The sequence below is a fragment of the Dama dama genome, chromosome 29, assembly GCF_033118175.1.
Source record: "Dama dama isolate Ldn47 chromosome 29, ASM3311817v1, whole genome shotgun sequence".
NCBI classification, from domain to species: domain Eukaryota; kingdom Metazoa; phylum Chordata; class Mammalia; order Artiodactyla; family Cervidae; genus Dama; species Dama dama.
Window position 1 is genome coordinate 69,780,996 of NC_083709.1, and position 27,723 is coordinate 69,808,718.

At 49.3% G+C, this 27,723-nt stretch overlaps 1 protein-coding gene across 1 annotated transcript in view; it reads right to left on the reverse strand.

Annotated features, from left to right (window-relative positions):
• Positions 1–27,723, reverse strand: part of GABBR2 (gamma-aminobutyric acid type B receptor subunit 2) — a 358,625-nt gene that overhangs the window by 153,300 nt on the left and 177,602 nt on the right. The window contains exons 4-5 of the mRNA XM_061132246.1: positions 16,923–17,024; positions 4,342–4,407 (exon numbers count right to left, since the gene is read on the reverse strand). Of these exons, the coding sequence (XP_060988229.1) occupies positions 4,342–4,407; positions 16,923–17,024 (168 nt within the window). The remainder of the gene's footprint in view (positions 1–4,341; positions 4,408–16,922; positions 17,025–27,723) is intronic.

The window sequence follows — 27,723 nt, forward strand, 5'->3', positions numbered from 1 at the left end:
TTTCGGGTGGGGTGGGGGTGGGGGGGTCTCTGCTCTTCCCAGGACCCCCCCCCAGTGCCTGATGTATAAAGGGCATCCAGTAACTGGTTGTAGAGTGACTGACTGGACACATTTTCAGTTGACTTGGTCACCTTGGTTTTCACTTTTTTTTTGCCTCTAGTAGCAACGTGGTCTCAGGCCCTGTGGCCACCAAACAGCCCCGCCAGGTGACGATGGGCGGTCCTGAGCCCATGTTCTCCAGACCCATGGACCCTCTGTCCTCATTAGCTGCAGACAGGTGGCCATGAGGTAATTAAAAAATCCAATTTCCTCTTTTTATTAAGTTTCGTTTTGCCTTCTCACCTCCCCATGCAAGAAGGACATTTCCCTTTTACAGGCATTTCACACCACAGTAGCAATAAGTCCTCACATCAGTAAAGCAGTTCACAGGTGGGATGATGGTCATCGTTTGGCGACCTTGTTTAAGACTCTCGAGCATCCAGTGAGGCACAGAAGGCAGAGGTCATGGCTCCCACTTTAGGGGTGAGGCGGCTGGGGACTGGAGGTGCACAGTGGCCGGTCTGAGGTCACACAGCTGGCCGAACCAAAACCAGAACCCAGGTCAGAATGCTTGAGAATTTAGAACAGACCACCCAGCAGAGAGGAGACAAAAGTGACAGGTCACGCTCATCCTTTGCTGGAGCTAGAGTGAACGTTTTGCCAGAAGGCTATAAAGAGGCTTTGCATTTGCTGGAATCTGCTCTCCCATTGGTGGCATGAACATGCAGCAACATGCTGCAAAGTCTGCACCGCGTGTGGCATTTGGATGGCAAAGACGCAGCTGTCTCCATCTGGTTGCGCCTAGACCCTGACCCTGACACAGGCGGCAAGGCCCTGCATCTCTGCTCTAAGCAGCCTCTCCCTCCACCACATGCCACAGTCTTGATCCAGTGTGAAGAGCAGACTCGCCTTGGGATCTTCCATGCCTGCCAGAAGAGCTCCTTCCGAAGCACATAAGACAGAAAGTCCTGACAGGGAGGTCCATCTGAGGATCTGACACACGGAATAAACACCGAACACAAAACTTCTGAGAAACACTTCAACGAATGAAGCTGCCAGCAAAGACTCTAAGAGAAAGGCCGCTTCAAAATACCCAAAGTCTAAGAGAAAGAGGAAAGTGGGATGAGGAGGTAAGATGATGTCCTGTGTTGTGGAAGGCAAGCAGCCTGGGGCTTTTGGTTAAGAGGGAGACAGCCACGCTGCCTGTTCCGAAATGGAAACCACACGGCTGCAAATGCCACTCGGAAAACAGTCCCAGCATGGAGGGAAATCACAGCCACACCCTGGCTTAGGGTTTGGCTCAAATCAGAACAGGAGGTCTGTCTACATCTTGTGCAAACAGGAGATGGCCAGGGCCCAGTGTGAAGTCTTTCCAGGTCATTTTTATTGATTTATTTTTCCTATTGGATCAATAATCACTCACCATGTGCCAGTTGTTTACAAGGCTTCGGGGATATGTGGGGATAAAATTCATCTTCTCTAAATATTTATGTCTTCTAATTTGGAGCATTATTTTCCTTTTTCAAATGGGCCATTTCTGAACCTTAGATGGTAACATGCAAGGTATTATGAGTTTGAAGTAAAACGTATCAAATCAATTTGCTCTGTTTTTTCAATTTTTCTCATGCTCCTCCTTAGATTTTCATATGAAAGACTCCTTGTTATCCTTAACTGAGACATAGGATGCTTAACACAATCTTGTAAAGTTCACCAGTTAGTAACCTTGCCAGCCCAATGGTGGTTAGGGTTCATTCCATCCTCAGAAACCTACATAAACAAAAAAAGATTGCTGACATCTGTGGAGAGTTCACTGCATGTCAGGTATTATGCAAAGTGTTTTTGCTCATTTAATCTCTGCAACAACCCTATGAGACAGGTGTTATTATTATCCCCATGTTACAGATGAGAAAACTGAGATTCAGAAAGTGTCAACAAGCCCACATTCAGTTACTAAGCTGCAGACCAGGGGTCCAAGCCCAAGCAGACTGACTTTTGAGCACTAAGTGCTAAACTCAAGAGACGTCCCTGAAACGGCAGCCGGTAGCTTCTGCCTCCTCCCTTCTATTTTGAGAAATCAGGCGGTTCCCACTTTGCTCCTAAGCCTTCACAAGGAAACATCCCTGTGTGACTGTGTTTTCCAACCACTGCTCTCTCCTCACTCCTGGCCTCTTCTCCGTTCCTTCACCTCTTCTGAAACAGGTCACCAGGAGTGGAGCAGGACGCCCTGGGTGGGGTGTCTCCAGCAGACAGCAGAGACCACCCGCCCTGGGGTGGGTGTGCAGCCGGACGGTCACCTCGGCCCCCTGGTGGCTGTGCTCACGCTCGTTACTCACGGGAACCTTGAGGTTGCCGGAGACGCCAAGTCTCTTTTGCTCTAAACACAGAGTACTCACCTGTGTCCCTCAGACACAGGCAGCCCAGTTTGTTCTAATATAACCTTATATTGTATGTTAGTCGCACAGTCGCATCCAACTCTTTGTGACCCCACTGACTGTAGCCCACTAGCTTCCTCTGTCCATGGGATTCTCCAGGTAAGAATACTGGAGTGGGTTGCCATTTCCTCCTCCAGGGGATCTTCTTGAACCAGGGGTTGAACCCGGGTCTCCTGTGTTAGATTTAGCCTTCCTAGATTTAACCAAACATTCCGGGTTGGTAAGGTTCGTTGCATCCTGGATCTATCTTCCAACATAATTCACAACTTCTAAAATTCCTATAAGCATATTTTTATAATCACATCCAAGTTACTGAAAAAAGGTCAAAGAAAACAGAGGCCCGTGGCCCATCACTAGAGACGAGACCCAGAAGAACCTCACTCTGAGAGGAGGACCTTGCTGGGTTGACAATGACTCACGTGACTCGGCTCTCTCTCTGTTGACTTCTCTCTTGACCCTGAGGTGCAGGAGGGGGAACCAGGGCATCAGAATAAAAAGGCAGAGTTCCCGTGTTAGAACTCTCACGTGTGCTCAGGTTAGATTATCGTGTGGAGAAGAGAGGGTCTGACTGGGAATCAGGTGAACGGGGACGGAGTCTCGGCTCTGTCCTCGGACAAGCCCCTCCACCTCTCTGGACCCCTAGTTCCTCAACTATAAAACCAGGGTAACAACAGAAGTTTCACTCGGTTACTGAAAAGCTTTTAAAGGAGAAAAGGTTTAAAAACATACTTTGTCATCTATCACACACCAGACCATGAAAAGGATTTGGTGGTAAATGCTGAACGGTTGACGGTCTGTGCTAGGCCTGACACTCCGAGCCCTGCTTTCAGGGCAGGAAGGGGTTGGAGGCGCCCCTGTCCCCCCGTGGAGTCCTGTGTCCCCCCGTGGAGTCCTGTGTCCCCCCGTGGAGTCCTGTATCCCCGCTGTGGGGTGCACGCCGCGCTGCTCCATTAAGGGAGACTTAGAACTAGCCGGCAGCACAAAGGCAGTGGTTAGTCAGTTAGTGGGTTGGTAAACTGAGGTTCCTGGTTTCTCCACAACCAAACTGTTCTGAGCCCTGGGGTTTTAGCTCCCCGAAAAGAGCAGTGAGAATAACGCGTCTGCTTCCAACACCCTGGACTCTGGTCCTACTGAAATGGATCAGGACCCAATGGTCCTTGCCCGCTCCATGCCCCCTGCCTGCCTTTTGTCTGTGGAAAACTTTGGTCAAAGAATAAGTTTAATCAGAGAAATGAGACCACGTGGAAACAAAGGAAAACAGTCAAAGAAGACCATATAATAATAACGTAGTTATGAAGCACAGTCAAGGACCTTTAGTTTCTTCTCAGGGGCTGTAGATAATACTCTGAGCCATATCCTGCGAGTTGTCTTATAGAGACTGAAACTCCAGGTGGAGAAGTTAAGTGCATGATGGCCAGACTATACCCATGACAGAAGCTGCCACAATTCTGAGAAATGGCCTCAAAGAAATGGAAACAGACAGACCTGGGAACTGAAGATTAACTGTACCCCATCAACCAAGATGACACAGGTCAGACCTCTGATGACCAATTTGACGATGACTGGCAGAGCTGACTATGCTGTTTCTGAATGTAGCCCCCTCTGTCTGTCTATAAAAGAGTGTCAGTGGTGGGGAGCTGGCCTTTGGACTGACATCCACCTTCCTGCCGAGTTGCTGCCATCTGAAACAAAGCAAACTTTCCCTTCCACCAACCTGGTCTGTATATTGGCTTTTGAGCAGCGAGCAGCCACACCCATCTTTCCGTAACACTGTGATGCTATTTAAGGATCAGGCAGTAAGCATGAATCCAAGAAGAAGCTTCATGAACCTCCCCAAAGACACGAAGGATGCAACCGAAGTGTTACTTACACAACAGAACACTTTTGCTGCCATATTCTGGTCAAATTGGCCGAGGATGATCCGCACGTCATTGCCCTGTGGACAGAAGACACGGATGTGGAGGTGAGCGTGTGATCGGCACAGCCCGGAGGCCGCAGGCTGCAGGCCGAAGCCAGCGGCTTGGAAGGGCCGCGCCCTCCCCACTCTTCTCCAGCAAGAGCAGGCAAGCGCTGGGCGACGCCGACACAGCGTCTGCTTTCCATCCGCGCTCTACGCTTAGGGAAACTGAGGCCAGACGAGAGAAAGCACCTTCCAAGGTCCCCAGGGGAGTTGGCGGCAGAAACGAGCTCCCAGTCCACACCCCGCCCCTCAGTATGCGAGGCTTCCCCCTTCCAGGAGCCCACAGAGCTTCCCAGTTAAGGCACTGCAGAGTCTCTTCGCGTTCTGAGCTTTGTTCAAATCTCAGCTCCACTCGGGTGGCCTCAAGTGGCTCTTTCCCCCAACTTGGCCTCAGTTTCCTCATCTGCAAGATGGGAATAACGGCAGTACTTACTTATAGTGCTTACTTAGAGGGCTAAATGACATTATCCTTATGAAGTGCTTAACACAGTTCCTGACAAAGAGGAAACACCCAGCTAGAATGATTTTTTTATAACCTTCTCCCAACCCATTCTTCTCCTTTTATTTCAAAGGAAAATCTATATTCAAACGTTCTATAAACAGTTATCATCTTATTACCGCAGTGGGGTTAATAGGTACATACTCTACCATAGGTTCTATGTTGCATGCTAAGTCATTTCAGTCATGCCCGACTCTTTGCGGCCCCATTGACTATAGCCCACCAGGTTCCTCTGTCCATGGGATTCTCCAGGCAAGAATACCGGAGTGGACTGTCATTTCATTTTCTAGGGGATCTTCTCAACCCAGGGATCGAAGCTGCATCTCTTACGTCTCCTGCATTGGCAGGTGGTTTCTTTACCACTGGTGACACTCGGGGAGCCCCACCACAGGTCCTGTGACTCGTTTATTCATTCAACAAAGATTTACTGAGTGTCTGCCTGAAGTTCTCTCCTGAGTCAGGGTAAGGGGTTCTTGGTTGCTTTCTAGGGGATGGGATCCAGGCTGGGCCGTGCCCCATGGAGAACAGGCAGAAGGAGGTTGAACAGGCAGAAGGAGGATGTACAGGCAGCCCCCAGGAGACAGCCAGGCCTCAGCCCACATGCTTGCTCCCCATCGCAGTCCTGCCCTCTGCACTGAGATTCAGCCCTGCAGGTGATGCTACCTTCCTGACATTTATCCCGTCCTTCCCAGCAGGTCGCAAGGCTCTTTGATGCATAAAGAAGAGAAACATCCCTTTAAAGATCAGTTTTTAGCATCTTTCAAAATTGGAAAGTGCTGACTGGGAGGCCATTTTACTCATCATGTACTTTAGCAAAATAAAAAAGGCTTGGATTCTAAAATCATCCTTCGTTTGCAAGCAAGAATGGAAAGACGAAAAAAAAAAAAAAAGCCTTGCTCTGAAAGGACTTTAAAAGATCTTTAACAGAGCCCAGTCGAAGGAAGGCAAGCCTTTGTCATCACCACGTCTGCAATGCTATAAAAAGTTCTAAGCTGCTTCCGTTCTGTGGCCTTGCTCCTGGGACACTTCAGGGTCTTTCTGCTTATTTGTTGAATTTTTTATAATATCTCTTGCTGCTAACACTATTCACCTGTCCATATCCATCCAACAAACATCTATGGAGCATCTGCTTTGTGCCAAGCGCTGTGTTGCTAAACATGGTACAGTAGAATCAGCTTATTGGATTTTGGAGTCAGAGAGACCTTGGCTCACATCCCAGCTCCAGCACCTACTAGGTGCATGACCCTGGGTCTTAATCTCCTGCAGCCTCAATTTTCTTATCTCTGAAACAGGCATAACACTCCTTACCTGACCCGGTGGCTGGCGGATTCATGATCAATGAGCCCCCCTCTGCCCCCTGGTGCTGGCTTCCATGATGCGGCCCCCTGCTTCCTGGTCGTTCCCGCTCAGATTCTCACTCAGCCCCTCACCCTTCTGCCCACCCCGAATGCTGGTGTTCCGTACAGGTCTGCCCTCATCACTCTCCCTGGGCAACCTTATTCACGACCCCAGCCACAGCTCCCCTCTGAAAGCTGGGGACTCCCGAACCCCTCTCCCGAGCCGCCTTTTCTCTAGCTGTCCCTTGGATACCTCCATGTGGATCTTCCCAGGCACCTGAAGCTCAACGTGTCCCAAGTGGACTCACCATCATTCCCAAAATGCCTCTTTCCTCCTCCTGTACTGCCTGTCTCTAGAATGGTGTTGCCAACCTCCCACTCCCTAAGATAAGAAACCTGGGAGCCACCTGAGGTCCTCTCCTCATCCCAGTCCTAGCCAGGACCTGTTGGTTCTGTCTGCTCACCAGCTCCTGAATCCCTCTGGTCTCTCCAGCCCCATTGCTCTGGGTTGAGCCATCATCACTCCCTACCTGATGAACTACTACAGCCTCCCAGCTGGATCTCTCTGCCTTCAGTCCTGCCCCATCCATCCAGTCTCCGCAGAGCAGACAAGGGAATCATTCCAAAATTCAAATCTGATTGTGTAAAATCTTTCCATGGCTTAGACCTTGACAGATCAAACTCTGAGCTCCTTAGAACATCGCAGATTCTTTACCAACTCACTCCTGCTCATTTCAATAACCACAGTTCTTGCTCCTCCACATCCCAGAGAATGAGCCACCTGAAGTTCTCTTAGATGGTCTGCCACACACTCACTCACTCACTCACTCACTCATTCATCCCCTTTCTCACCCGTCCTCTCTTTCTGTATACAAGCTCACCTCTCCAGAATGCCATTCCCTCCACCCCACTCGTTCTGCCTGGAGGGCTGCTGCTCTCCCTTCCTGCCTTAGCTCAGGAGCTCCTACTTGGAAAAATCATCCCTGTCCCCAGGCTTGGGCCACTTTCTCCTCTGTGAAGTTCTCTCCTGGGACCCAAGGGATCACGGATCTACTTAACTCCTTCCTAGAGATGCAAAAGGCTTTCCCAAATCCAGCACAGCTCCCCAAAACCAGCACGCTCACCTTGGTGTCCCCTGACCATTAGAGGGCCCTGGAGAAAGAGCCTATCCAGGGCTAGGTGGCACTTGATGCAGGAAGATATTCACACCCACCCTGATTCTAGATGGTGAGAAAAGGGGCAAGGTGCTGCAAATCTAGGAGAAAAGAGGACAAGCCAGCAACTGTGCAAGTGGAGCCTGGATCCAAGGGTTGGGAGAGGACAATGGGAAATGTGACTGGAGTGATACTTGGGGGGTGCCTTGAGAAGCATAAAGAGTTGACGGTGTTCTCAAAATGGGATATGTGTGCTCCCAGGGCAGAGGAGTTCTGAGAGTACAAAAACTGCAGATATACCTGGTTCTTTCTGGGGTAGCAGTTTGTTGGAAGATTCAGGGGTGAAGGGAAAATTTTGGATTGGAGGAATCTTAAAAGTTTTAACACACCCACATTATCACAAAAGTTCCAGAATCACAGCTTTCAATGTTGCATAACTTGTATGGTTTCCTTAAAATCCTGAGAAAGGAAAGAGCTTTGTTGGCAGAGGACCCGCTTCTGGCCACGGCCACGCACCTCCCTGCCAGGGGTATAAAGGCACTTTTCTCTATAGGTGAAAGGACTTAGGGGGCAGTTGAAGGATTGTCAGAGAGGAGGGGAGGAGAGCCATGACCATCTCTGAGGATGAGCGTGCAGAACAGTGCTGTGACGTTAGAAACCCTGGAATGTGGCAGAGGGCAGGGTCTCAGAAGTCCCCGCAATGGACTCTTGCTTGGCTCTGCAGGGGGCTGTCTGGAGTGAACATAGATGTCCTGAGATCAGACAAATGACAGCTTCTTCTTAGAGGGCTAGATCTAAAGTCATGGAGGGTAGCGGAGACCTATGTTTACACCCTCAACAGGCCACACTCATAGGCGAGTGCAAAGATGGAAGGGAACAGCCATGGGGTGGAGGCCCCGAAGGTGCGCTCAGTCCAAACCTTGGGTGGATTTCCTTTCCTTTTTCCTGGCTCCTCTCCTCTGTTGTCTAGAAAGAAGCCCTTTGTCTCTGGGGCCCTTAAAGGGAGCTAAAATCTCACACAAAAATAACACTTAAGAAGCATGACTCAATTCAAAGCACCAGTGTACAACCCTCACAAATGACAGCTCCTAAACTCTTTCTAGCTATTGCCTTAGGAGGTGGGTGCTATTATTATGCCCACTCTGGACACTCTGGACAGTCTCATGTGCAAACAGAGCCCCAAAGCCTTAAGTGACTTTCCTAGTCACAGCATATGCTGGTGGTCCTATGGGACCCCCTCCTCGGGGCTGGAGTACCAACCCAGTCCCAGGGAGGGTGGGCTGCCACCAGCTCCCTCCCTTTCCTGGAGAACTTCCCTCAGCCAAGGGGAGCTTCCAGGCCCTGGAAGGTCATGCTGCACCTCACCCTCCATAGCGGCCAGTGGCTGACTCACACGGTAGGAAACTCCAGCCCCCTGTTGAAAGGTGGGACCAGCTCTGCGGTGCAGAGAGCCCGCAGGGCCAGAGTAACCCGCCACCAGCCAGAGGCATTCTGACCGAGCCCCCCTCTCGCCCCACCCCGCTTCTGTCCCCTTTTCCAGAGCACACTCCCAGTGAATCTCTTTCTCAAGGGCCTCAGACTCTGTCTCCAGGGCGTTCAACCTAAGACACTAGGTCACAGAGATAAGAAGTGGTGGCTTCAGCCTCGACCCAAGGTGAGTTTGGCCCCAGAGCCCAAGCATTTGACCACTCATCCCTATATATTCCCTCCCAAGCCGAGAAGGCCACCGCCCCGGGGCCTGGGCTGCTGGGGCTCAACACCCAGTCTGCTGCAATGACAAAATGTACCTTGGATTTTGAAGTGGAAGGACTTGAGGGGCAAATGCAGTCCTGAGACATTAAAACAGCTGATGTGCATTTAAAGGGGCAGGAAAGCAGAACGCCGTCCATCTTGCTTCCCTGCGACAGCAGAGTGGGGGTTCTGCTAGGAGGTCAAGGTGGACCCTGACACTAACCTGTGAGTTATCTGACGTCTCCCGCCACCTGTGCGTCTGTCTAAGCCCACGTTTAATAGCTTCCTGGCTTTTTCTGCAGCTTGCTCTACCCACTAGGGAGCTGAAAAATCAGAAGGCATCATCTTCCATGTTGTAGAACGGGGTGCAGTGCAATGAGCACAGGACGGCTGCGCTATTAGAGGCCAGCCCGATGTGGGCCGGGAGGAGGCCTGGCCTGGGCAGTGAGTGCTGGGGAAAGGGTCAGAAGCCCGGGCCTGCTCCCGCTGCCTCACTTTGGTCATGAGACCTGGGGTAAGCCTGAGGGGATTTGCCTAGATGCTTTCCAAAGTTCCCCCTGGCTCTGACAGACTGATTCCACACCCGGAATGAGTATTCTCTTTCATTTAGCTAAAATTAGTCTTTCTTAGACTATTTTTCCTTCCCCAGAAGTGTCCCTAAAAGCGGAGAATCAGGAGCCGTCTACTCTTAAGGACAGGAGTGAAAGAGGGAGCGGCCCCAGCAGCCCTGGCGAGGCACGGCGCTCCTTTAGAGTTTATCATCGTATCTTGAAAATTCATGTATACTTAGCATTCTGATAACATATGTATGTTTATCTGAGGATAAAAGTTATGCTTTCCTTCCCACGTCTCTGAGAAAAGCTGGCCTGATGGGAAGGTACACCACACTTATTCCGTAGCTTCGAGTCCCTTTGGGGTACTTGTATGAACCTCAAGTGCAGGCAGTCAGGCTGGGCTCCTGGCCCGTGGGGTAGAGAGTAATTCCCACTAGGACTTTCCCATGCAGCAAAGTGGGGAACAGTCCTCCTCAGCACCTGTCTTTGTGGCCTTCCTGTAATGGCTTCCCAAAGATGTCCATGTTCAAATCCCTGAAAGCTGGGGACAAGCTATGACACAGCAAGCGGGAGTTAACCTTGCAGATGAATTAAGGTTGCCAGTCATCTGATTCATAAAACAGGGAGATTTCCCTGGAGTTCGAATCCTGAATGACGGGTTGGTGGCTGCTCCAATGAAAGCCAATAAGGCAACTGAAATTGATAGGGACAGTGTAAAGAGACAAAGCAGGCAATTAAATAGTTAATCCCACTAAAGGATCATAAATAAAGAAAAAAGCATGGGAGATCTTGTAAGTGACTGATCCATCAAGAGAGCAGTCTTGCTTAGCAACGAGTGCAACAGAAGCGTGAGACGTGCCCCCAAACAATAGAACAGTGGTGGAATAAGACCCACGTCCTGCCCAGTGAGGTAGGTGAATTAATGACTCCTAGGACGTGCTCCTCTGTGCACATTAAAAACAAAAATATAGGGAAAACATGGCCTTAAACTGAAACCTGAGATGATCTGCCATATTTTAGTATATTTTACCACCTTCCTGCTCATTTTCATAGCTCCATGACAGTCCTAGTTTGACTATGCAGGGACAAGAAAACTCCCCTACCCAGCATGGAGGAAGAACTGATGGTGGAAGCCTGACGTCTACTCAAGCATGAGGAAGAAGGTGGCCTTCTCCCCCTCCTCACTGTCCCTTTGGTTATAAAACCGGAGCCTGGTAAGTTCTCAGCGCAGCACTCCCTGGCCTGCCGAGGTGCGTCTCTCACAGCACCGTATACTAAAAACTCTTCCCTTACCCGTCACTCTGCCTCTGATTGAATTCTTTCTGCACCAAGACAGAAGAACCCTACGCTGTACTATGTTCTGGAATGCATTCTGTGGCTTCAAAATGAACAGAGGGGTACATATGGAGCCTGGTGTTCTTCCCAACACAGCCCTGGGCTTCAGTGTGAGCACCATGGAAATATTCAAGGTCCTGAAAGGGGTGGCCTCCTAGCCCAGCCTGGTGACCACTTACATTAAACATTCCCGATCAAAACAGATCCATCCAGAGTGAGCTTAAAGGCCTGGGGTCTTCATCTCACAGAGATGGTTTTATTTCCTGACTTTCTTTTAGACAAACTTTGATATACGTATCTGCTAAATCAGCCTGATCAATCCGATTATTCAGTTCCTCTATGTTCTTGCTTATTTTTGAATGGCTGATCTGTCCAAGACTGAGAGAAAAATGTTGCGGCTCCCAATACTACTGTGTTTGTGTCAATTCTTCTATAGCAGGCCATTCTCTATATATTTCAGTGAGGTGTAATTTAGAGCAATAATGGTCCATGATTATGCTATTCTCAGGGTGAAATGTACCTTTATCTATAGAAACCCATTTATCCTGGTCAATGCCTATAACTTGAATTCCCTGTATTCTAATATGAACCCTGGATCCTTGCTTCATATACCTTGATATACCTTTGCTTGACCTTTTACCTTTGACCTTTCTGTGTCACCGTGTTGTAAATATAACTATAACTATAGCTAATTCTTTAAAACACAACCTGCAAGTCTTTGCCTCTTCGCAGGGAGTTTGACCTATTTGAATTTCTGGTCAGAATGACTATATTTGATTTTCAGTCTTACTTTATGTTTTCCGGTTTTCACTTTTGCTTTGTTTTTTGATATGTGGACTAGATTTTCTTTGCTTTTATCTTCTGTGTTTCAGGAGCTTTGGGTTCTGCTTATATTATAGTATTAACATGTTTGCTATTAAGTTATTCAAAGCCTTTTAAACTTATATTTTTCTAATTATGAAAGTCATAAGCAAAATAGTCTCTTTTGAGCCCCACTTCTAATTAAGATCAGGACTTTTTTTTAACGCACATTTTTACCCCTGTTAATGGAATTTGGGTTTTTATATCTCCATTACTGTTATTACAGTATTTATTTGCATTATATGTATATTCATGTTTGCTTCAAAATGAACTTCTGCATCTGCACGCACTTTTATAACAACTACTCAGCTCTCTCTACGGCGTCCATGATCCCTGCTCACCTGCTTCTGTCACGACCTCAGCTATAACGTTAGCTGTTGTTCAAGGCAGGCTGACATAAGACTTCAAGGGTTAACTTCAAGGGCACCTGGCTAGTGAGCCTCACATGGGGGAAAATGTCTCCTAGCTGCTCCATCGTTTCCGGGATTGAACGTTGCAGGGGCGTCGAGGAGGACTGGTTTTGCACCTTTGTGGGCAATTTGTTTGATTTTTTTCTGGCCTAGGTACTTGTAGATTTTCCCTTTTATGTTTTATTTCAAAACTTTTAACAAAATGTGTCTGGGTATGACTCTCTTTTCACCAATTCTGCTAGAATGTAGAAAGGCCAGCTGGTCTGCACATATAGTCTATGCATTTCCTTATGAAACTGTTGACTTTGTAGTTTCAAAATGGTTCAGTATTGGCAGTTTCGTATGGTCCAGTCTAGGAGTTCTCTCTTGAATCCTCTTAAGTTTGTTGCTTATTTTTTAAAATAAATTTCATGAGAATAGTTTTAGATTTATGGAAAAATCACAAAGGAAGTATAGAGAATTTTTATATGTCTCTCACCCAGTTTCCCCTATTAGTAACATCTTACTTTAATATAGTACATTTGTTATAATTAATAAATCAATATCCATTCATAATTAACTACAGCTCATACTTTATTCAGATACTCTTAGTTTTGTTTTTTTTTTTTCCTCTAGTGTCCTTTTTCTCCTCCTGGATCCCATTCAGGATACCACATTATATATTGCTGTCATGTCTCTGCAGGCTCATTTTGGCTTAGGCATTCCTTAGTTTTGAAGACCTAAAAAGTTTTGAGGAGTCCTGGTAAGGTTATTTTGCAGGATGGCCTTCAACCAGAATTCACCTGATGTTTTTCTCATTGTTAGACTGGGTTTATAGGTTTGGGGGAATCATATCAAAGGTACAGACTATCAACAAGACTTATCCTGTAAATGCTGACCTTGGTCTCTTGGCCAAAGTAGCGTTTGTCAGGTTCTTCCACTCTAAAGTTACTCTTCTTTTCCCCCTTTTCATCCTGTGCTCTTTGGAAGGAAGACACTTAACAAGTGAGTTAAGTGTCCACTGCTCCACTTCCTTGGGCCTGAAATATCTACACAAATCATTTGGAATTCTTTGGCACGGAAGATTTGTGTATTCTCTCCCACTTACCTACTCGGTCATGGGCATTTGTTTTATACTTTGGGTTGTAATCCAATACTACTTTTATTTTATTGCTCAAATGTTGCAGTTCTGGCCACTGGGAGTTCTTTCAGTGGCTACTTTGGTTGGCTGGTGGACAATTCTGACACCGCTCCCCCCACCAAATCAGGGTGTGTTGTTGACGTGGTTTGAGCACGTCTTCAACTTTTTGGCACTACAGGACGCTCCAGGATCATTTTGTATGTTTCTTGTCTCAGTCCCAGGTCAGCCATTTCTCCAAGGATCCCCGGGTCCTTTCCATGGAGAATGGCATTAGAAACCAAGATCTGGGTGGGAGCTGAGCTTACTGATACTCGGGTGCCTACTTTGTTTTAGATTTTGGTTCTGTTTCATGTGTCCCAGTGTTTGGTTAGCATCTCTCTTCTCCCGTGTCCATAACTTATCTTTCCTCTCATTAGATTGATCTCTTTGACCATTTCCTCTGAATTTTGGGAAAGCATTTCAAGTTTGTCCTGCATATTATTGATTTTTATTTTTCGTGGCATTAACTCTGCTCTCTACTGCCTCCAAAGCAGGTTTTAATTCCGCTAGTCACTATTTAGTTTCCTTCCTTGTCCGCTGTACCTCCTTCTCTATCTTACCCCACCAGATATCTGCTTCTTCTCTGAGCTCTCCAGAAGTTACTTTTCTCTGAGTGCTTTATCCTTGTGTTCTGTTGGCTTTGTCTGTCCAGATTTGGTATTTGGTTTATGCCCACTCAGCAAATTTGTCAGGCAAATTAGGTTTGGTTCCAGGTGGTGGGGAATAAAACAGTGATCCAGACATACAGACACTGCTGCTTCCTACAGCTTTCATCCTAGTGGGAAGAGACAGATGACAAAACAACCGGGAAAAACGAATAGGAGGTCAGATATTGTTATGGGTTGATCTGCATCTCCCAAAGAGATGTTGAAGTCTTAACCCCTGATACCTCAGAACGCGACCTCATTTGAAAACAGCATCATTGTATTAATAGATGAAATCAGTTGAGGTAAGTTCACACTGGAGCAGGGCAGGCTCTTAATCCTCCAAGACTAGTTTCCTAAGAAGAAAATGATGTGAAGGGAAAGAGGGGAAATGTCAGCTGGGGCAAAGGAGTTACACAGCTGCAAGTCAAGGAATGCCAAGGATTGCCAGTCGACACTAGAAGCTTAGAGAAAGGTATGGAAGAGTCCCCGAGCCTGCTATAGAGCATGGGCTTGCCAACATCTTGACCCTGGCCTTCTGTCCTTGAGATGTGAGAGGATAAACTTCTGTGTTTTAAGCCCCTTGGTTTATGGTGCTTTGTTATGGCAGCCCCAGGAAACTGATACGGATCTCCATCAGTGAAATGGAGGAAATTAACAGAAAGGGGGAGTGGGAGTGTGAGGACCTGGGATTTAAATTTTAAATAAAGCCTCCAGGAAAGGCAGACCCCTGAGAAAAGACTAGAGGCAGGTTTGAGAAGTAGCGATGCAGGTGGTGAGGGAAGAGCTCCATGTTGAGGGGAGCCTTTGCCAAGAGACTGAGCGTGCTGTCCTTGGCTCTGCTCTCCCGGGCTTCTGTGATGCTGGAACCCTCTCTCAGAACCGCAGCTGTGCGGGGCGGTGGGGGAGCTGGACCGTGGTGTTGCCCAGATCCGAGTTTGAATTCCAACGCACCACTTTCCAGCTGGGTGGCTAGGGGTGAGGTCCTTAACCTTGCTGCGCCTCAAGTTCCCCATTTGTGAAATGAGGATACAAAAATTCCCTCTGTCCTGGGGCTCTGGGGAGGGCTGAATGGGCAGGTGAAGCCGAGAGCTCCAGCCCTTGCTCAGGGCACTGGAAAGGCCAGCTGCTATTTCCATCAGCATTCAGATCACTCCCGCTTCTGGTGGCGCTGGCTGGCTGGTTAGCAGAGCACCAAGTTCTATCCCCAGTTTCTTGCAGACTTTCAACTCGTGCGTCCGCTCCACACACAAAGGCTCTTCACATTTTAAAGCCCGCAGAATTCCGCCGGGCCCCTCAGGTGCAGGAAGCTCTTTCCAGAGCCCGGCCTGGGGAGACGCTGCGTGGGGCAGGAGCCTGTCCGCGCAGCACCGGGGTGCCGATCACCCCAGGCGGTCCCTGCAGAGCGAGCACTCCTCCCCTCCGGATGCACTGGGCCCCACACAACCCAAGGCCACCCCCAGACCACACGGCCTGTGGGGCCAGAGCTGGGCACACACCTGGGCTGCCTGCGGGCCCTTCCTCACTACCGCTTCCTCATCGGCAGAGGCTTCCGGGGCTGAAACTCCACGGGCTCATGCGGTGTCTGCGCCCGAGCAGGTGACAAACACTGCTGCCTGCTCCCCGTCCCCATCCCTGCGTCTCCGCCTCCCCACGTGTGAACAGGGGGCTTCATAAGCTCTAAACTGCCACCTGCTCTGATCGGTAGAATCTGGGATCAGGCCAAGAGAGAAGGGACATGTCAGCAGCTGGCATCTGCGGCCCCAGGCTACTTTCAGTGTGGGCATGGGGCCTGGAAGAGTAGGTGACAGCTCTAACTATGTCTGTACCTGCGTACGACCCCCAGCAGCTCCCCGCTGCCTGGCATAAAAGACCAAACTTCTTAGCTCAACATTCAAGGCTCGTGGAGACTGGCTCCAAATTCTATTTCCACCCTTGGCATCTTTTCCGTGTCCCCATCCCGACACTCCAGCTTCCTGGAATTCCTGCTGATCCCCAGGGCACGGTGAGCATGGCTGCCCTGCCCTCTGATTTTCACCCTGTGGGTCTCCACCCTGCCCATCCTCCAGGGCTGTCCCTTCTCTGCAGCCGTGTCTGAGCCCTCTCCTGGGTGGGATGAGTCACTCTCTCCCTGTGTTCCCCGGCCTCTCTGTTCCTGCTTTCCCTGGGAGGTATCTGCCTTCAGACGCCTGAGGACACAGGCAGGCCTGATGATAGCGGTGAACCCAGGAGAGGGTCTGGCACAAACATGGCATTTGAGAGAGTTTGGGAAATGAATGTGCAGATGACAGCGGGCGACTACTTAGAACCGCAAACATCTAGTTGACCCTTCTGTTCCTGGAGTGAGCATCACCGGAGGGGGTCAGGAGCCTGAGCTTTCAGTTCCAACCACATTACTTCCTTGCTGTGGGTCTGGGCAAGAGAGGTTCTCACTGTGAGCCTCTTCGCAACAGGAAGGAAGTCCCCTGAAGGCAGGGGCCAGGTCTGAGTCATCAGTGTTCCCCACTAGCCTGTCCTTGAGTGGGCGCCAGGGATGTCTGCCGTGCCCTGCTTGCCTCTCAGGCTGTGCTGAGAGATACGAAATCACCCAGTAATTCCACATGGTCACACACCCGGCAAGCAGACCTCTGGCCAGTGCTGGACAATAAGCAAGGGACAGCCAGCTCCTGGGGGCTTTTCCTCACATCTCAAATGCCAAGGACAAAATGGAACAGCCTGAATTCAAGACTCCTTCGAAGTCAGGGATTTGGAGAACCCCAGGAGCATGCCATCAGTCTGGCCTCCAGGCCCTGGCCAGCTGCACCTACCTTAAGCTTTTTGACACTGGTGCAGGGATCATTGGAGAAGCTCTCGGTGTCCGAAATCTCGATGTCCTCACCGTAGAGAACCCCGGTCAGGTCGTTTCTCACCTGCCAGCAAAGAGAGGAGAGAGGGTGGGTGTGCCGGCAGTCACAGGACGGGCCACTTCACAGGGGTCTGGGAAGCGGCTAGAACAGGTGAGGTGATTTTCTCCACCGATGTGAAAAAGGAGTGGGTTTTATCTTCATTAAAAACTAGATTGCCCCCTGGGACTTTGGAGATTCCCCTCCCCTGAGGACACACAAGCAGAAGGAGGCCAGACAGGGAAGGGACTGAAGTTGCCCAGGAATTTCCTGGAAGAATTAAGACAAGCATCCAAGTCGCTGGACTTTCAATGCTGGTGTCTCATATCATCTCCAAATCAGATTAGGCAAATACATCACACTGTCTCCAAATTAGACTATTCAAATACTTCTCTATATTTTTCATTATTTATCTGCAATATTACCTCATTTCTAGGGTGAGGAAATAGCTGAGATATTGAGATAGACAAAGCAAAAACAGAGGAGAGGGTGAGGGGGCGCGGAACCAGCCTGTGATGTTAAACACAACGATGTATCTGCGGGCACAGAATGACTAACATCTATGTGCTTAAAGCAGAGAGCTGCAAACCCCAGTGTTCACACGCACTAACCAGTGTGCGACTGTGTGGAAGGATACTAGGGAGGGGTGTGGCAAACTAAAGCTTCACCTAAAGACAGACTTGCTGCTCAACTCCAAACATGCTATGCCGGAGTGTGGCTCCAGAATCACCAGACCTTCTGATTTGGAAGGGAGAAATAAGAAATCTACATTTTTATTTATTTTTGGGCCACACTGCACAGCATGCAGGATCTTAGTTCCCCAACAAGGGATTGAACCCGTGCCCCCTGCAATGGGAGCATGGAGTCTTAACCATTGGACTACAGGGAAGTTCCTAGATTTTTAAACTAAAGTAGGATCCCTCACGTCTTAAAGGGCTTCCCAGGAGGCACTGGTGGTAACAGGAAGATCCCCTAGAGAAGGAAATACAAGCCACTCCAGTATTCTTGCCTGGAGAACCCATGGACAGAGGAGCCTGGCGGGTTACAGTCATACAGAGCATCTCAGCATGAGCACATTTTAAAATGTTGACACTATTTTCAAATTAAAAAAAAAAATAAAGTTAGGATCAAAACAAATAAATCTGAAATCTGTATGTGGCCCATGTCTATGACTGTACACCCTTGGACAGAAAGCCATGGAACTAGACTGTGTTTTAGTAGAAATAACCAGGTGGGATTCTGGGGACCCAGGTTCCAGGTCTTGCTCTGTCACTGACTTGCTTGTGACCTCAGCCTCTCTGAGGGACGCTTTCCCTCTTAGCATTTCAGTCTCTTCCTCTTTAACTGAAGATGAGCTTTGAAAGCACTTCTTGTCTATACCTATTAAGATAGTTATTATCAAAAACCAAAACCCTGCAAGTGTTGGTGAGGATGTGGATAAACTGGAAACTGGAACCTTGAGCACTCTAAAAATTTCCCACAATATGGTAATATGATCCAGCAAGTCTACTTCTGGGTATATACCCAAAAGAAGTGAAAACGGGGACTCAAAGAGGTATTTGCACACTCGTGTGCATAGCAGCATTATGCCAAAAGGTGGAAGCAACCATCTTTAGGAAGCAATGTCCATCAACAGATGAGCGGATAAACAAACTGGGGTTTATACATACAGTGGAATATTATCCAGCCTAAAAAGGAATGAAATTTTGACACGTGCTACAATATGAATGAAGACATTATGCTAAGTGAAATAAGCCAGATGCAAAAGGACAAAAGTATGATTCCACTTAGGTGAGGTACTTAGAGTAGTCGAGTGCATAGAAATACAAAGGAGAATAGTGGTTTCTAGAGTTGGGGGGTGGGCCAATGGAGTTGTGGGTACAGAGTTTCTGTCTGGGATAATGAAAAGTTCTGGGGATAATGGGTGGTGCTTCCTGCACAACAATACGAAGGTACTTAGCACCCCTGCACGTAAACTGTAAACTTTACAGTGGTAAAATGGTAAATTTGATGCTACGTACATTTTACCATGATAAAAAAGTACTTCTTGTTTCAACAACTGATAGATCCTCCCAATGTATATATCGAAATGTTTTGAATAATCTGGCCCTGAATGTTGCAGGATGGTCACTGGGAAGCCCCCACTACAGAAGGGGAACAAAAAGGGTTGTGGTGGGAACTGCCATATTTCATTTCTTAAAAAGAAATGTGATGCCAATAGAGGAAACCATGAACACATTAACTCTGGGCAGCAAGACCATGGGTACTGAATGCTCTGTGCTCTGCTGAACACTTGAAATACTTTGTGATATGCACGTTTGTAAGAAGAATGAAACTGTCTCAGTCAGGGTGAACCTTGTCCATCTTTAGTTTTTACCTGTATTTTGATGGAAGATTGGGAACTAGTTGGCTGAAAAAAAGTTGACTTTGCCATTATGGCTTATTTCTGCTGTGTCAAATCCTTTTTGGATGCACATGGGTTCCATTGTTAGGTTTATGTGTCATGGGGGTGCTGTGGACCAACAATTATTGATATGCAATATTAAAATGTGCAAGTTTGGCCCTGCCAGAAGGCAGAGCAGCCAATGCACATACTACTAAGGCATGCAAAGGCGAGCCGTGGCTCTTCGTGTCCTCGCCACCCAAAGTGAAGGAAACTTCTTGAACTCTCTTGAGTCTCGGTCTTTTCACCTATAAAATGGGAGTTAAACAGCATGTAACTTACAGGGCCCAGCAAAAACACTGAGGATGGGAAATGGCTTTGTAAATTCTAAAGTTCTTTACGCTGCCTAAAAGCTGGAATGATCATTTCCAGGTATAAGACCCAGCATCAAGGCTGTCAGTGGCTTGGAGTATCTATCTGTAAATAAGTGTGGGCATGAGAGCTGTATATAATTATGGCAAATATAGGCGCTCAGAACTCGAAACAAGCCAACCCCAAACACCCTAGAGGTCATCTCATTTTTCTCCTAATTTCACAAATGAGGAAGCTGAGGCATGACTCCCAGGCCAGTGCTCTCTGAATGGTCCCAAGCTGGCTCTTTTGGATCCTGCCAGATGTGGACAGCTCCTGAGGCTTATGAGCCAGAACAGGTCAGAACAGACGGCTGGGGCCGTCAGCCACTCACTGACCATAATTTCAGCACCAAGAAGTCTACTCAGCTGGAGTATTTACTCTAATGGACATTTTTAGGGAAAACAAATGCAAAAAACTAGTAATAAATGGTATTTTAAAATAACCAAAGCATGATAAAGAACTAATGCAATTGATCTACCTCACAAGGAAATAAATTCATACTCTCACATGTAGAAGGAAAGATCATTCAATGCACTGGTCAAAGATTACTAAGTTAGAAAAAACACCTTCCTTTTTTTTTCCATTCTGGTACTGCAAATATCTCTTGTTTTACAGGGCCAGTGTCTTTTATCAGCTTGCTATAAATTGCATTTCAGCAAAGTGAATCCTATTTTTTATTCATCTCCACTATAAAAGCAGAAATATGTTCTTCCTGGAAAGGAGTAACACTTAATTTTCAAGAAAATAAAATACATTCACACATACACACATGCTCAAGTACAGCCAGAGTCCAACTGGGCCCTCATCTGCATATGGGGCCTCGGGAGGCAGCCATCAGGAGTCTGATTTGCTAAAGGCCCCGGCCATCCTGGGAGGAAGGGAGAGAGATGGGTGCTGATTGGGCCGGGAGGGGATGGAGAAGGCTGTCGGTCGCTTGGAAGGGAGGGTCAGGCTGCCAATGGAATGAGGAAGACAGTGAGTCAGGCCCCGAGCGCTGCTACAAGGGGGACGAGGAAGGGCTGGGAGTCCTCGAAGCCTGGGTCCTCAGGGCCAGCTCATAGGGCTGAGGCTGCCTGAGGGAAGAGCTCCCCCTGCTTCTGGAGCGATGAGTCCCGGCCCGGGCCACTGGAGCAGATCTGGAAGGAACCCAACCCACGTGGCATCAGGGAGAACCAGGGGCCAGAACTCTAGGAATACATGATAGAAAATAGGCTCAGAGGCAACAGCTGTTGATTTTTCTCCCTTTAAGAACTGGTATGGACTGTGGATGCAAAGTCACACCAGAAAGCCTGTCCCTAAAGCAGTGGTTCTTAAAGTGCAGCCCTGGACTAGTAACACCAGCATCATCTGGGAGAACCTGCTAGAAAGGCAAATTCCTGGGCCCACCTGAGACCCACTGGGTCAGACCCTCCAGGGTGGGGTCTAGCAATGTGTGTTTTAATCGGCCCTCCAGGTGATTCTGACATATGTTCAAGTGTGAGGACCACTGTCCTAAATGAGGCAGGATAACTTTTAAGTGACCCATTAAATGATATGAAAAAAGTGCTTTCTATGGCTTGGATATTGTCCCCTTGATTAGGAGACCAGGATGTGTTGCTGTGAGTGAGGCAGTTGCCAAAGGGGTGAGTAGGACTGGGACCCACATTTAAAAAGACATCACGTCTAGGACGATGGAGGGGACAGTCACCCTCCAGTCTGCCCGCCGCAGACTGCACCTGGCGTGCTGGGCTCAATTCTAGTTGCATTTATCAGGGACCATGACAGCGTGGCTCAGGCCCAGAGGAGGGAGGTGTGGCTGCAATAGGGACCAAGAATCTTCTAAGAAAGACCGTGGACATGGGGGCAGAGGGGTTGGGAGGATAAAGGTCACAATGGGTGATATCAATGACTCCTCAGGGATTCCAGTACAGCCTTGGGAATCACAGATCCAAATCCAAGAATTGTAACACTTAAACTCATATTTCAAGCCTAGGGAAATCCAACATCTTGAAAGAAGTCAAGAGCCAGGCAGAGTCAGTGGCTTTAGGGGAAAGCTCAGAGCTCGAAGAACTGTTCTGCTCAGGCCAGCAGGAGAAGACGCCATCAGGTCAGATCAGCTGTCTGAACCTCGAGTCCCGGGGGCTGATCCACAACTTCCCTCCCAGCTTGGTTCACGGACTGTGGGAGAAGGGGTGACAGGGACTTGTCACTTCGATGAAGCCATCACAATGGCCTCACTCCTCAACTGCGCACACAGTCTCTATCCACAGGCTTGGGACCGGGGACACACAGCTGGTCCTGCGAGGGCAGGCTGGAGGGGGAAGAGGGGATCAGAGGAGAAGGGGAAAAGCTAACAGAATCAGGAGAAGAGTTAGAGGTGAACAGACTCTTGGGGAGAATTTCTTGGCTTAGTGTGGCTGCGTTCATGTGACCCATTTTGAGCGTAAATGGGTCCACCTTTTCGAGGAGGGAGGCTCGTCACTGCCTCTGAGCAGACCACAGTGCTGGGCCACCTGCAGGCCTCCTCCCTGCTCCGAGGCAGCACCTCTCCACTAACACACCCCAGATGCCCAGATGATTCTCCCTCTCTGGAAATCACCTAGAGATTGGGCTTGTGAAATAATGGCATCATGTGCTCCACCCTAAACAACAGCCTTGTGGGTCAGGCTGTTGTCCCTGCTTCGGGTCCTGGGACCACATCTGCATGTCCCGCCAGGTTCCTGTCCGCCTGCAACCTTCTGCCCGCGAGCTCCCTTCCCCTAGAGAGGCCCCGCTGCAGCCCTGGAACCCTCTTCCTCTAGCACGGGAATGTTAGGAGCCTGAGGCCAGGGAGCCAGCGTGGCGAGGGGCCTTCTTACACCTCAGCTTTTCAGTCAGGGCTCCTGCTTCATTTCTGGGGCTGGAATTCCATCACTCCCTAGCCTCTGGGCTTCATCCTTTTCTGGACTGCTACCGAGCACCGAGGCACCATCTTCCTTTATATCTGGGCCTTCTCTCCTGCCCCCATCAATATTATGTCTCTTCTTTAATCCCTAGATCTTTCCACTCCTGGCCCCCAGCAGCACGAGCAGATCTGGCCATGTCAGAAGGCAGAATGGTGAGAAGGGGGGAAGAGGGGATGAGAGAGGGAGACAGGAAGAGAGAAGCAAAGGACTGTCAGAGCTGCAGGCTCTCACCCTCGGGCCACGCGTAACAGGCCAGCAGGGCTCTGACGGAAACGGGGAAGCACCAAGTGGAGGTCTATCAAGACCCCAGGACACTGGGGGTCAGCAGTGCCCCCAGACACCTTCCCTGAGGAGGCCACTGCGCCAGCTGTGGAACCATCCAGAAAGGCAGAGATCCAGGTGAAGATGGGGAGAGCCAGGCCTGCACCACTTGCACCTTACAACTCTTTGAAAATTCTAATTAGGTTACGAAATGAACTTGAGAGCAAAGCGAATTCCCAGATCTCCTATGGAAGCTGAGGTAACCTACTTTGTCATTCAAATACACTCGCTATATATAGCCCTAGATTGTGCCGAAATGTCACTCCTCTTACCTGACTAAAGTGTATAATTATAGATTTACTTCTATTCATTCATGAAATGTGTCTTCACTTGATTAAACAGTTCATTCAAGTAAAATCCATTAAAATATGGAACATGTGAAAATGTGGTTCGTTAGAGGCAGAGGGCACTGCTGTAGTTAAGATGCTAATTAGGATAAACAGGCATTTGAAACACTCAGATCTTTGAATATTCAGGTCACTTTTACTGGGGCTGGAGCTCCCCAAGAACCACCATTAATTTAAGCTAATTAAAAGATTAGCCTGGAGAAGAGTAAACCAAGGCAGGAAGGCTGGACGACTTCAAACACTGAAGGACTGTCTCCTGGGACGGAGGGCACCCCTGTGTTGGAGATGGGACCAAGAGATGGATGAGTCAGGAAAGCAGATTTTGTTTTAAAGCCAAATGAACTTTCGAATGGTGGAGTAGGCAACCTTGGTATATAGTGAGCGCCCTGTCATCAGGGGTGTGCAAGGAGAAGCTCATCAGGATGCTGAAGAGGGGATTTTTCTTTCACCACCAATGTTTGTGATTCTAGAAGAGTAAGTTTCAAAACCTTACCTGCGCCATCCCCCCACTCTTTGCCTTTCTGAATTTTACAGTTGCTAAAGCAGCCCTCTGCAGCTCTGAAGTTTTTCAAAGATTTGAGGCATGGACTTACAGTCCCAGAGAAGTTATCCATGTGACTGTATTTCTACCTTTCTAATACTGATGAGCACTTACTGAAGAAGCTGTTCCTTTTGAAAAGTGGAGCCATCTAATTTTCAGATTTCTATTAGCTCTTAATAACCTATAGCTGGAGTTAAGTATAACTGAAACTTGTTAAAAAGAGTCAGTACATAAGTGAACACGAACGGGATCTACTGCACATATGTGATACTTGCACATGCCCCATGACATCTGCATGTTCACACTGCAGAGCCAGTGGGTTGGATGGCCAAAAAAGGTGTGTCCCATCCTAATCCTCAGAACCTATGCAAGTGACCTTACTTAGAAAAAGGGTCTCTGTAGATATAACGAATTCAAGGATCATCTTGGATTACCTGGAGTGGGCCCCAACTCCAATGATAAGTGTCCTTATATGAGAAAGGCAGAGGGAGACTTGGGCAGAGGCCTAAGGGAGAAGGTGACGTAAAGAAAAAGGGAGGGACAGGAGCGATGCAAGGACAAGCCGAGGAGCGCCTGGGCCCACCAGAAGCTGGCAGAGGTAAGCAGGGGTTCTCTCCGAGAGCCTTCAGGGAGAGCGTGGCCTCACTGATCCCTTGACTTCAGAACTCTGGCCTCCAGGACTGTAAGAGAACGAATGTCTCTTGCTTTCAGCTTTCCGTTTGTGGTGACTCATGACGGAAGCCCCAGGAAACTAACATACCTGGGGCCTCCTGAGACCTCGTGACTCGCTGGTTCAAACCACGCTGCCATGATTAAGCCCAGGTTTCTTGTCCTGCTTACACCCTCCCATCACAGGCTGAAGTTTTTCCTGAAGGAACCCCAGTTTCCCTCTATTCAATGGCCACTGATCTGTTCCCCCCCAAATATGGTTTTTCTCACTTCCCCAGAGTTACCAAGAGCCGGAGAGCAGGCAGCAGACCATGAGCGGCGGTGTTGAGACGTGGGGGTCTCTGTGGGGGCCGCCGGCCTCATGGGCCTCCCTGGAGGGCTCAGGAGTTCGGGTCACTGGCTCTGTGCTGCTTTGCAGAGCTGACCACAAGCGCCAAGGCTGTCACATCCCTTCCCCAACTCACCCGGCAGTGCTGCAAACTGGGGAGGGGGGCGCTTTGTTTCATTCCCAGGGTCCAGCATCACGCTTTGCATGCAGTTGGTGCTCAAAGCTGTGAGATGAATGAATGAACACTGCCCATCTAGTCTATTGTGTAGATATTCTGAGCCCAGGAGGGTTTATGCTACATCTTGAGATGGTCATGCAGGGCCGAGACAAATGCCCAGGGGCTGGGCTGCATGCCTCTGCCTGAAGACACAGCCTGCTGATGTGAGGACCAGGCCTGGGGACGGGACTGGGGTCTCTGTGGGCACCCCTGTGGGGATGCATGGGATCTGAGGGCAGAGAGTGTCCCCTGGGACAGCTCCTGTCCTCCCATTAGTTAGGCACAGAGCTGAGGGGACCTGTGACCTGAGCTCTGCCCAGACACATCAGCCCTTCTGACAGCGCCCACCCGCTGGGGCTTGTCCAACGAGTGCACCTGCTGGCTTTGAAGGTGAAGGATGGGGCCGAGAGCCAAAGAAAGGCGGCGTCTAGAAGCTGGAAAAGGCAAGGAAACAGATTGTCCTGGAGTTGCCAGGAGGAACCAGTGCTGCTGACACCTTGATTTTGGCTGAGAGAGAGATTTTAAACTTCTGAGCTCTAGTACCGTAAGATAGTATATGTGCTATTTTAAGCCACAAAGTTTGTGATGATTTGAATAGGAAATCTGAAATCCTACACATCCTCAATCGCCCCTGAGTACAGGAGACTTTCCCTCATTTCCCAGATAGCGGTGACCACCCCCACTGCTGCCACCCCCACTAAACTACAGGGTCCTGTGCTTAATTAAGGCCACTCTCCCTGGCTAAAAAGAGGCTGTTCTGAAAGTCTACACACCCTCCATCTTGAGATCCCCAGGGCCCAGACCAGGGCTGCCTGAGGAAAGGGGACCAGGCCCAGGCCCGCTTCTCAGATAAGGCATAACCTCCTATTCTGGACTCCCCAGCCAGCAGCCTTCCCTCTGCCAGCAGTCCCAAGGAACTCACCACTCTGCTGGCGGTCCCTGAAGTCAGGCCACACGAAGTTGTTGGGAATGAAATTAGCCTTCGGAACCGCGTTGCTTTCCTGTGACAAAGTGCCTATGGCTTCAATTGCAGCGGTCTCCTGGGACCAAACCAATATTTACAGAAACATTTGGATATTAATAAAACAGGAATATTATCCAGTCAAGATGATGAGCGCAAACCTCTATAGGAAATCAACAAGATGCAAAGTGCACCTCTGACGCCAAAACAGAGCAGCAATATTAGAGAACTCACACCTGTGAGCACTAAGGAACGCAGAGCACAGAGTCCTCCTCTGGTTTCTTGAGCCCCAGGCCGGCTCCCTGTCACTGGAGGAGCAGCTGAAGGGACAGGAGGGAGCCAGGTGGACAGGAAGCCCGGGCCCGTGAGACATCCCCCCTGCCCGTCCCAAGGAGCTGTCTCCAACACTCGGGGAGTAGCACGGCATCTGGGAGCCAGGGGAAGGGTCAGCATCAGTCGGGGAAGCCACCAGGAAATAGATTTCAGCTCCCGCAGAGGCGGAATTTTCTAACAAAAGAGCAAGCTAGGGGTGGAAGGGCCTCCCCGACACCGGAGTGAGCTCCCCACCACTGCAGTGGTGCAGGCAGAGGTGGGGTTGCTAGAGAAGGGATTCAGGCATCAGATGGAGAGGCAGAAAAGATGGCTGGATCCCCAAGGAACATCTGGGATTCTCGAGTCTGTGCCCTAGTTGAGCGGGACCCTTGCCGAGGGCAGCCCGGGAGGCATATGTTCACCCCTGCAGGAACAAGACCACCTAATGCAGCTCCACAAGCTGGAGAAGCAACCGGATCCGAGGCCCAGCCGCTCACTTCATGCTGGAGCTTAAAGGACTCCTCTCAGGCCCTGGGGCCTCACTGCCCTTTTAATGCACAGCTTTGTCTCCAGCTCTATATTCCAAGGTGGGTTCTTTGACCTCCACTCCAGTGTTCTGCCAGGACATCCTACAGCCTAGTATTTGAAGCCCTCCTCAGCCTACCTGGACTCTCTTCTTCCTCCAGGACTTCAGATCTAGGGGGCAGGTAGGGGAAGGAAGTGACGGTACAGGGGCCAATGGCTCCCCAGAGCCTGCCTCTCTTCCCCCGACGCTTTCTCAGCCCCCTTCTCCCACCCCTCACTGTAAGCCCTCAGGGAGCAAGCAGGCTGTAGAGGGCACAGCAGGATAATCCTGGAGTGAATTTCATCCTCTCAGCAACCTTAGGAAGCAGAGGTCATCACTGTGCTCTTTTCACAGATGATGGACCCGAAAGGTTGCATGACTCACCCAAGGCCTTACAATGAGTAAGCCAGAGGTCTGAGGCTCACACTCGTGTTTCCAGGAGGGCTGGGTGGAGGGAGAAGAGAGCAGCGACCTAGGAGGCACCACTGACCACGGTGCTGTGATCCCCAGTGACAGCACCCAAGTAGGGCTTGGTCACTTGAGTGTCTTCCCCAAGACTGGGAGGCCTGGAGGGCTGGGACTGTGTTGGAACCTCTTCATGTGCCCATGTGGGACACACATCATGACCAGAACATTCGGGAGAGACAAGAGGGCAGAGCTGGGCACGTCCAGGGAGCGATCATTTCGACCAGAAGGTGAAAATGATGAGGAGATGGGCAGATGCCCCAGGAGCACTGTCGCTCC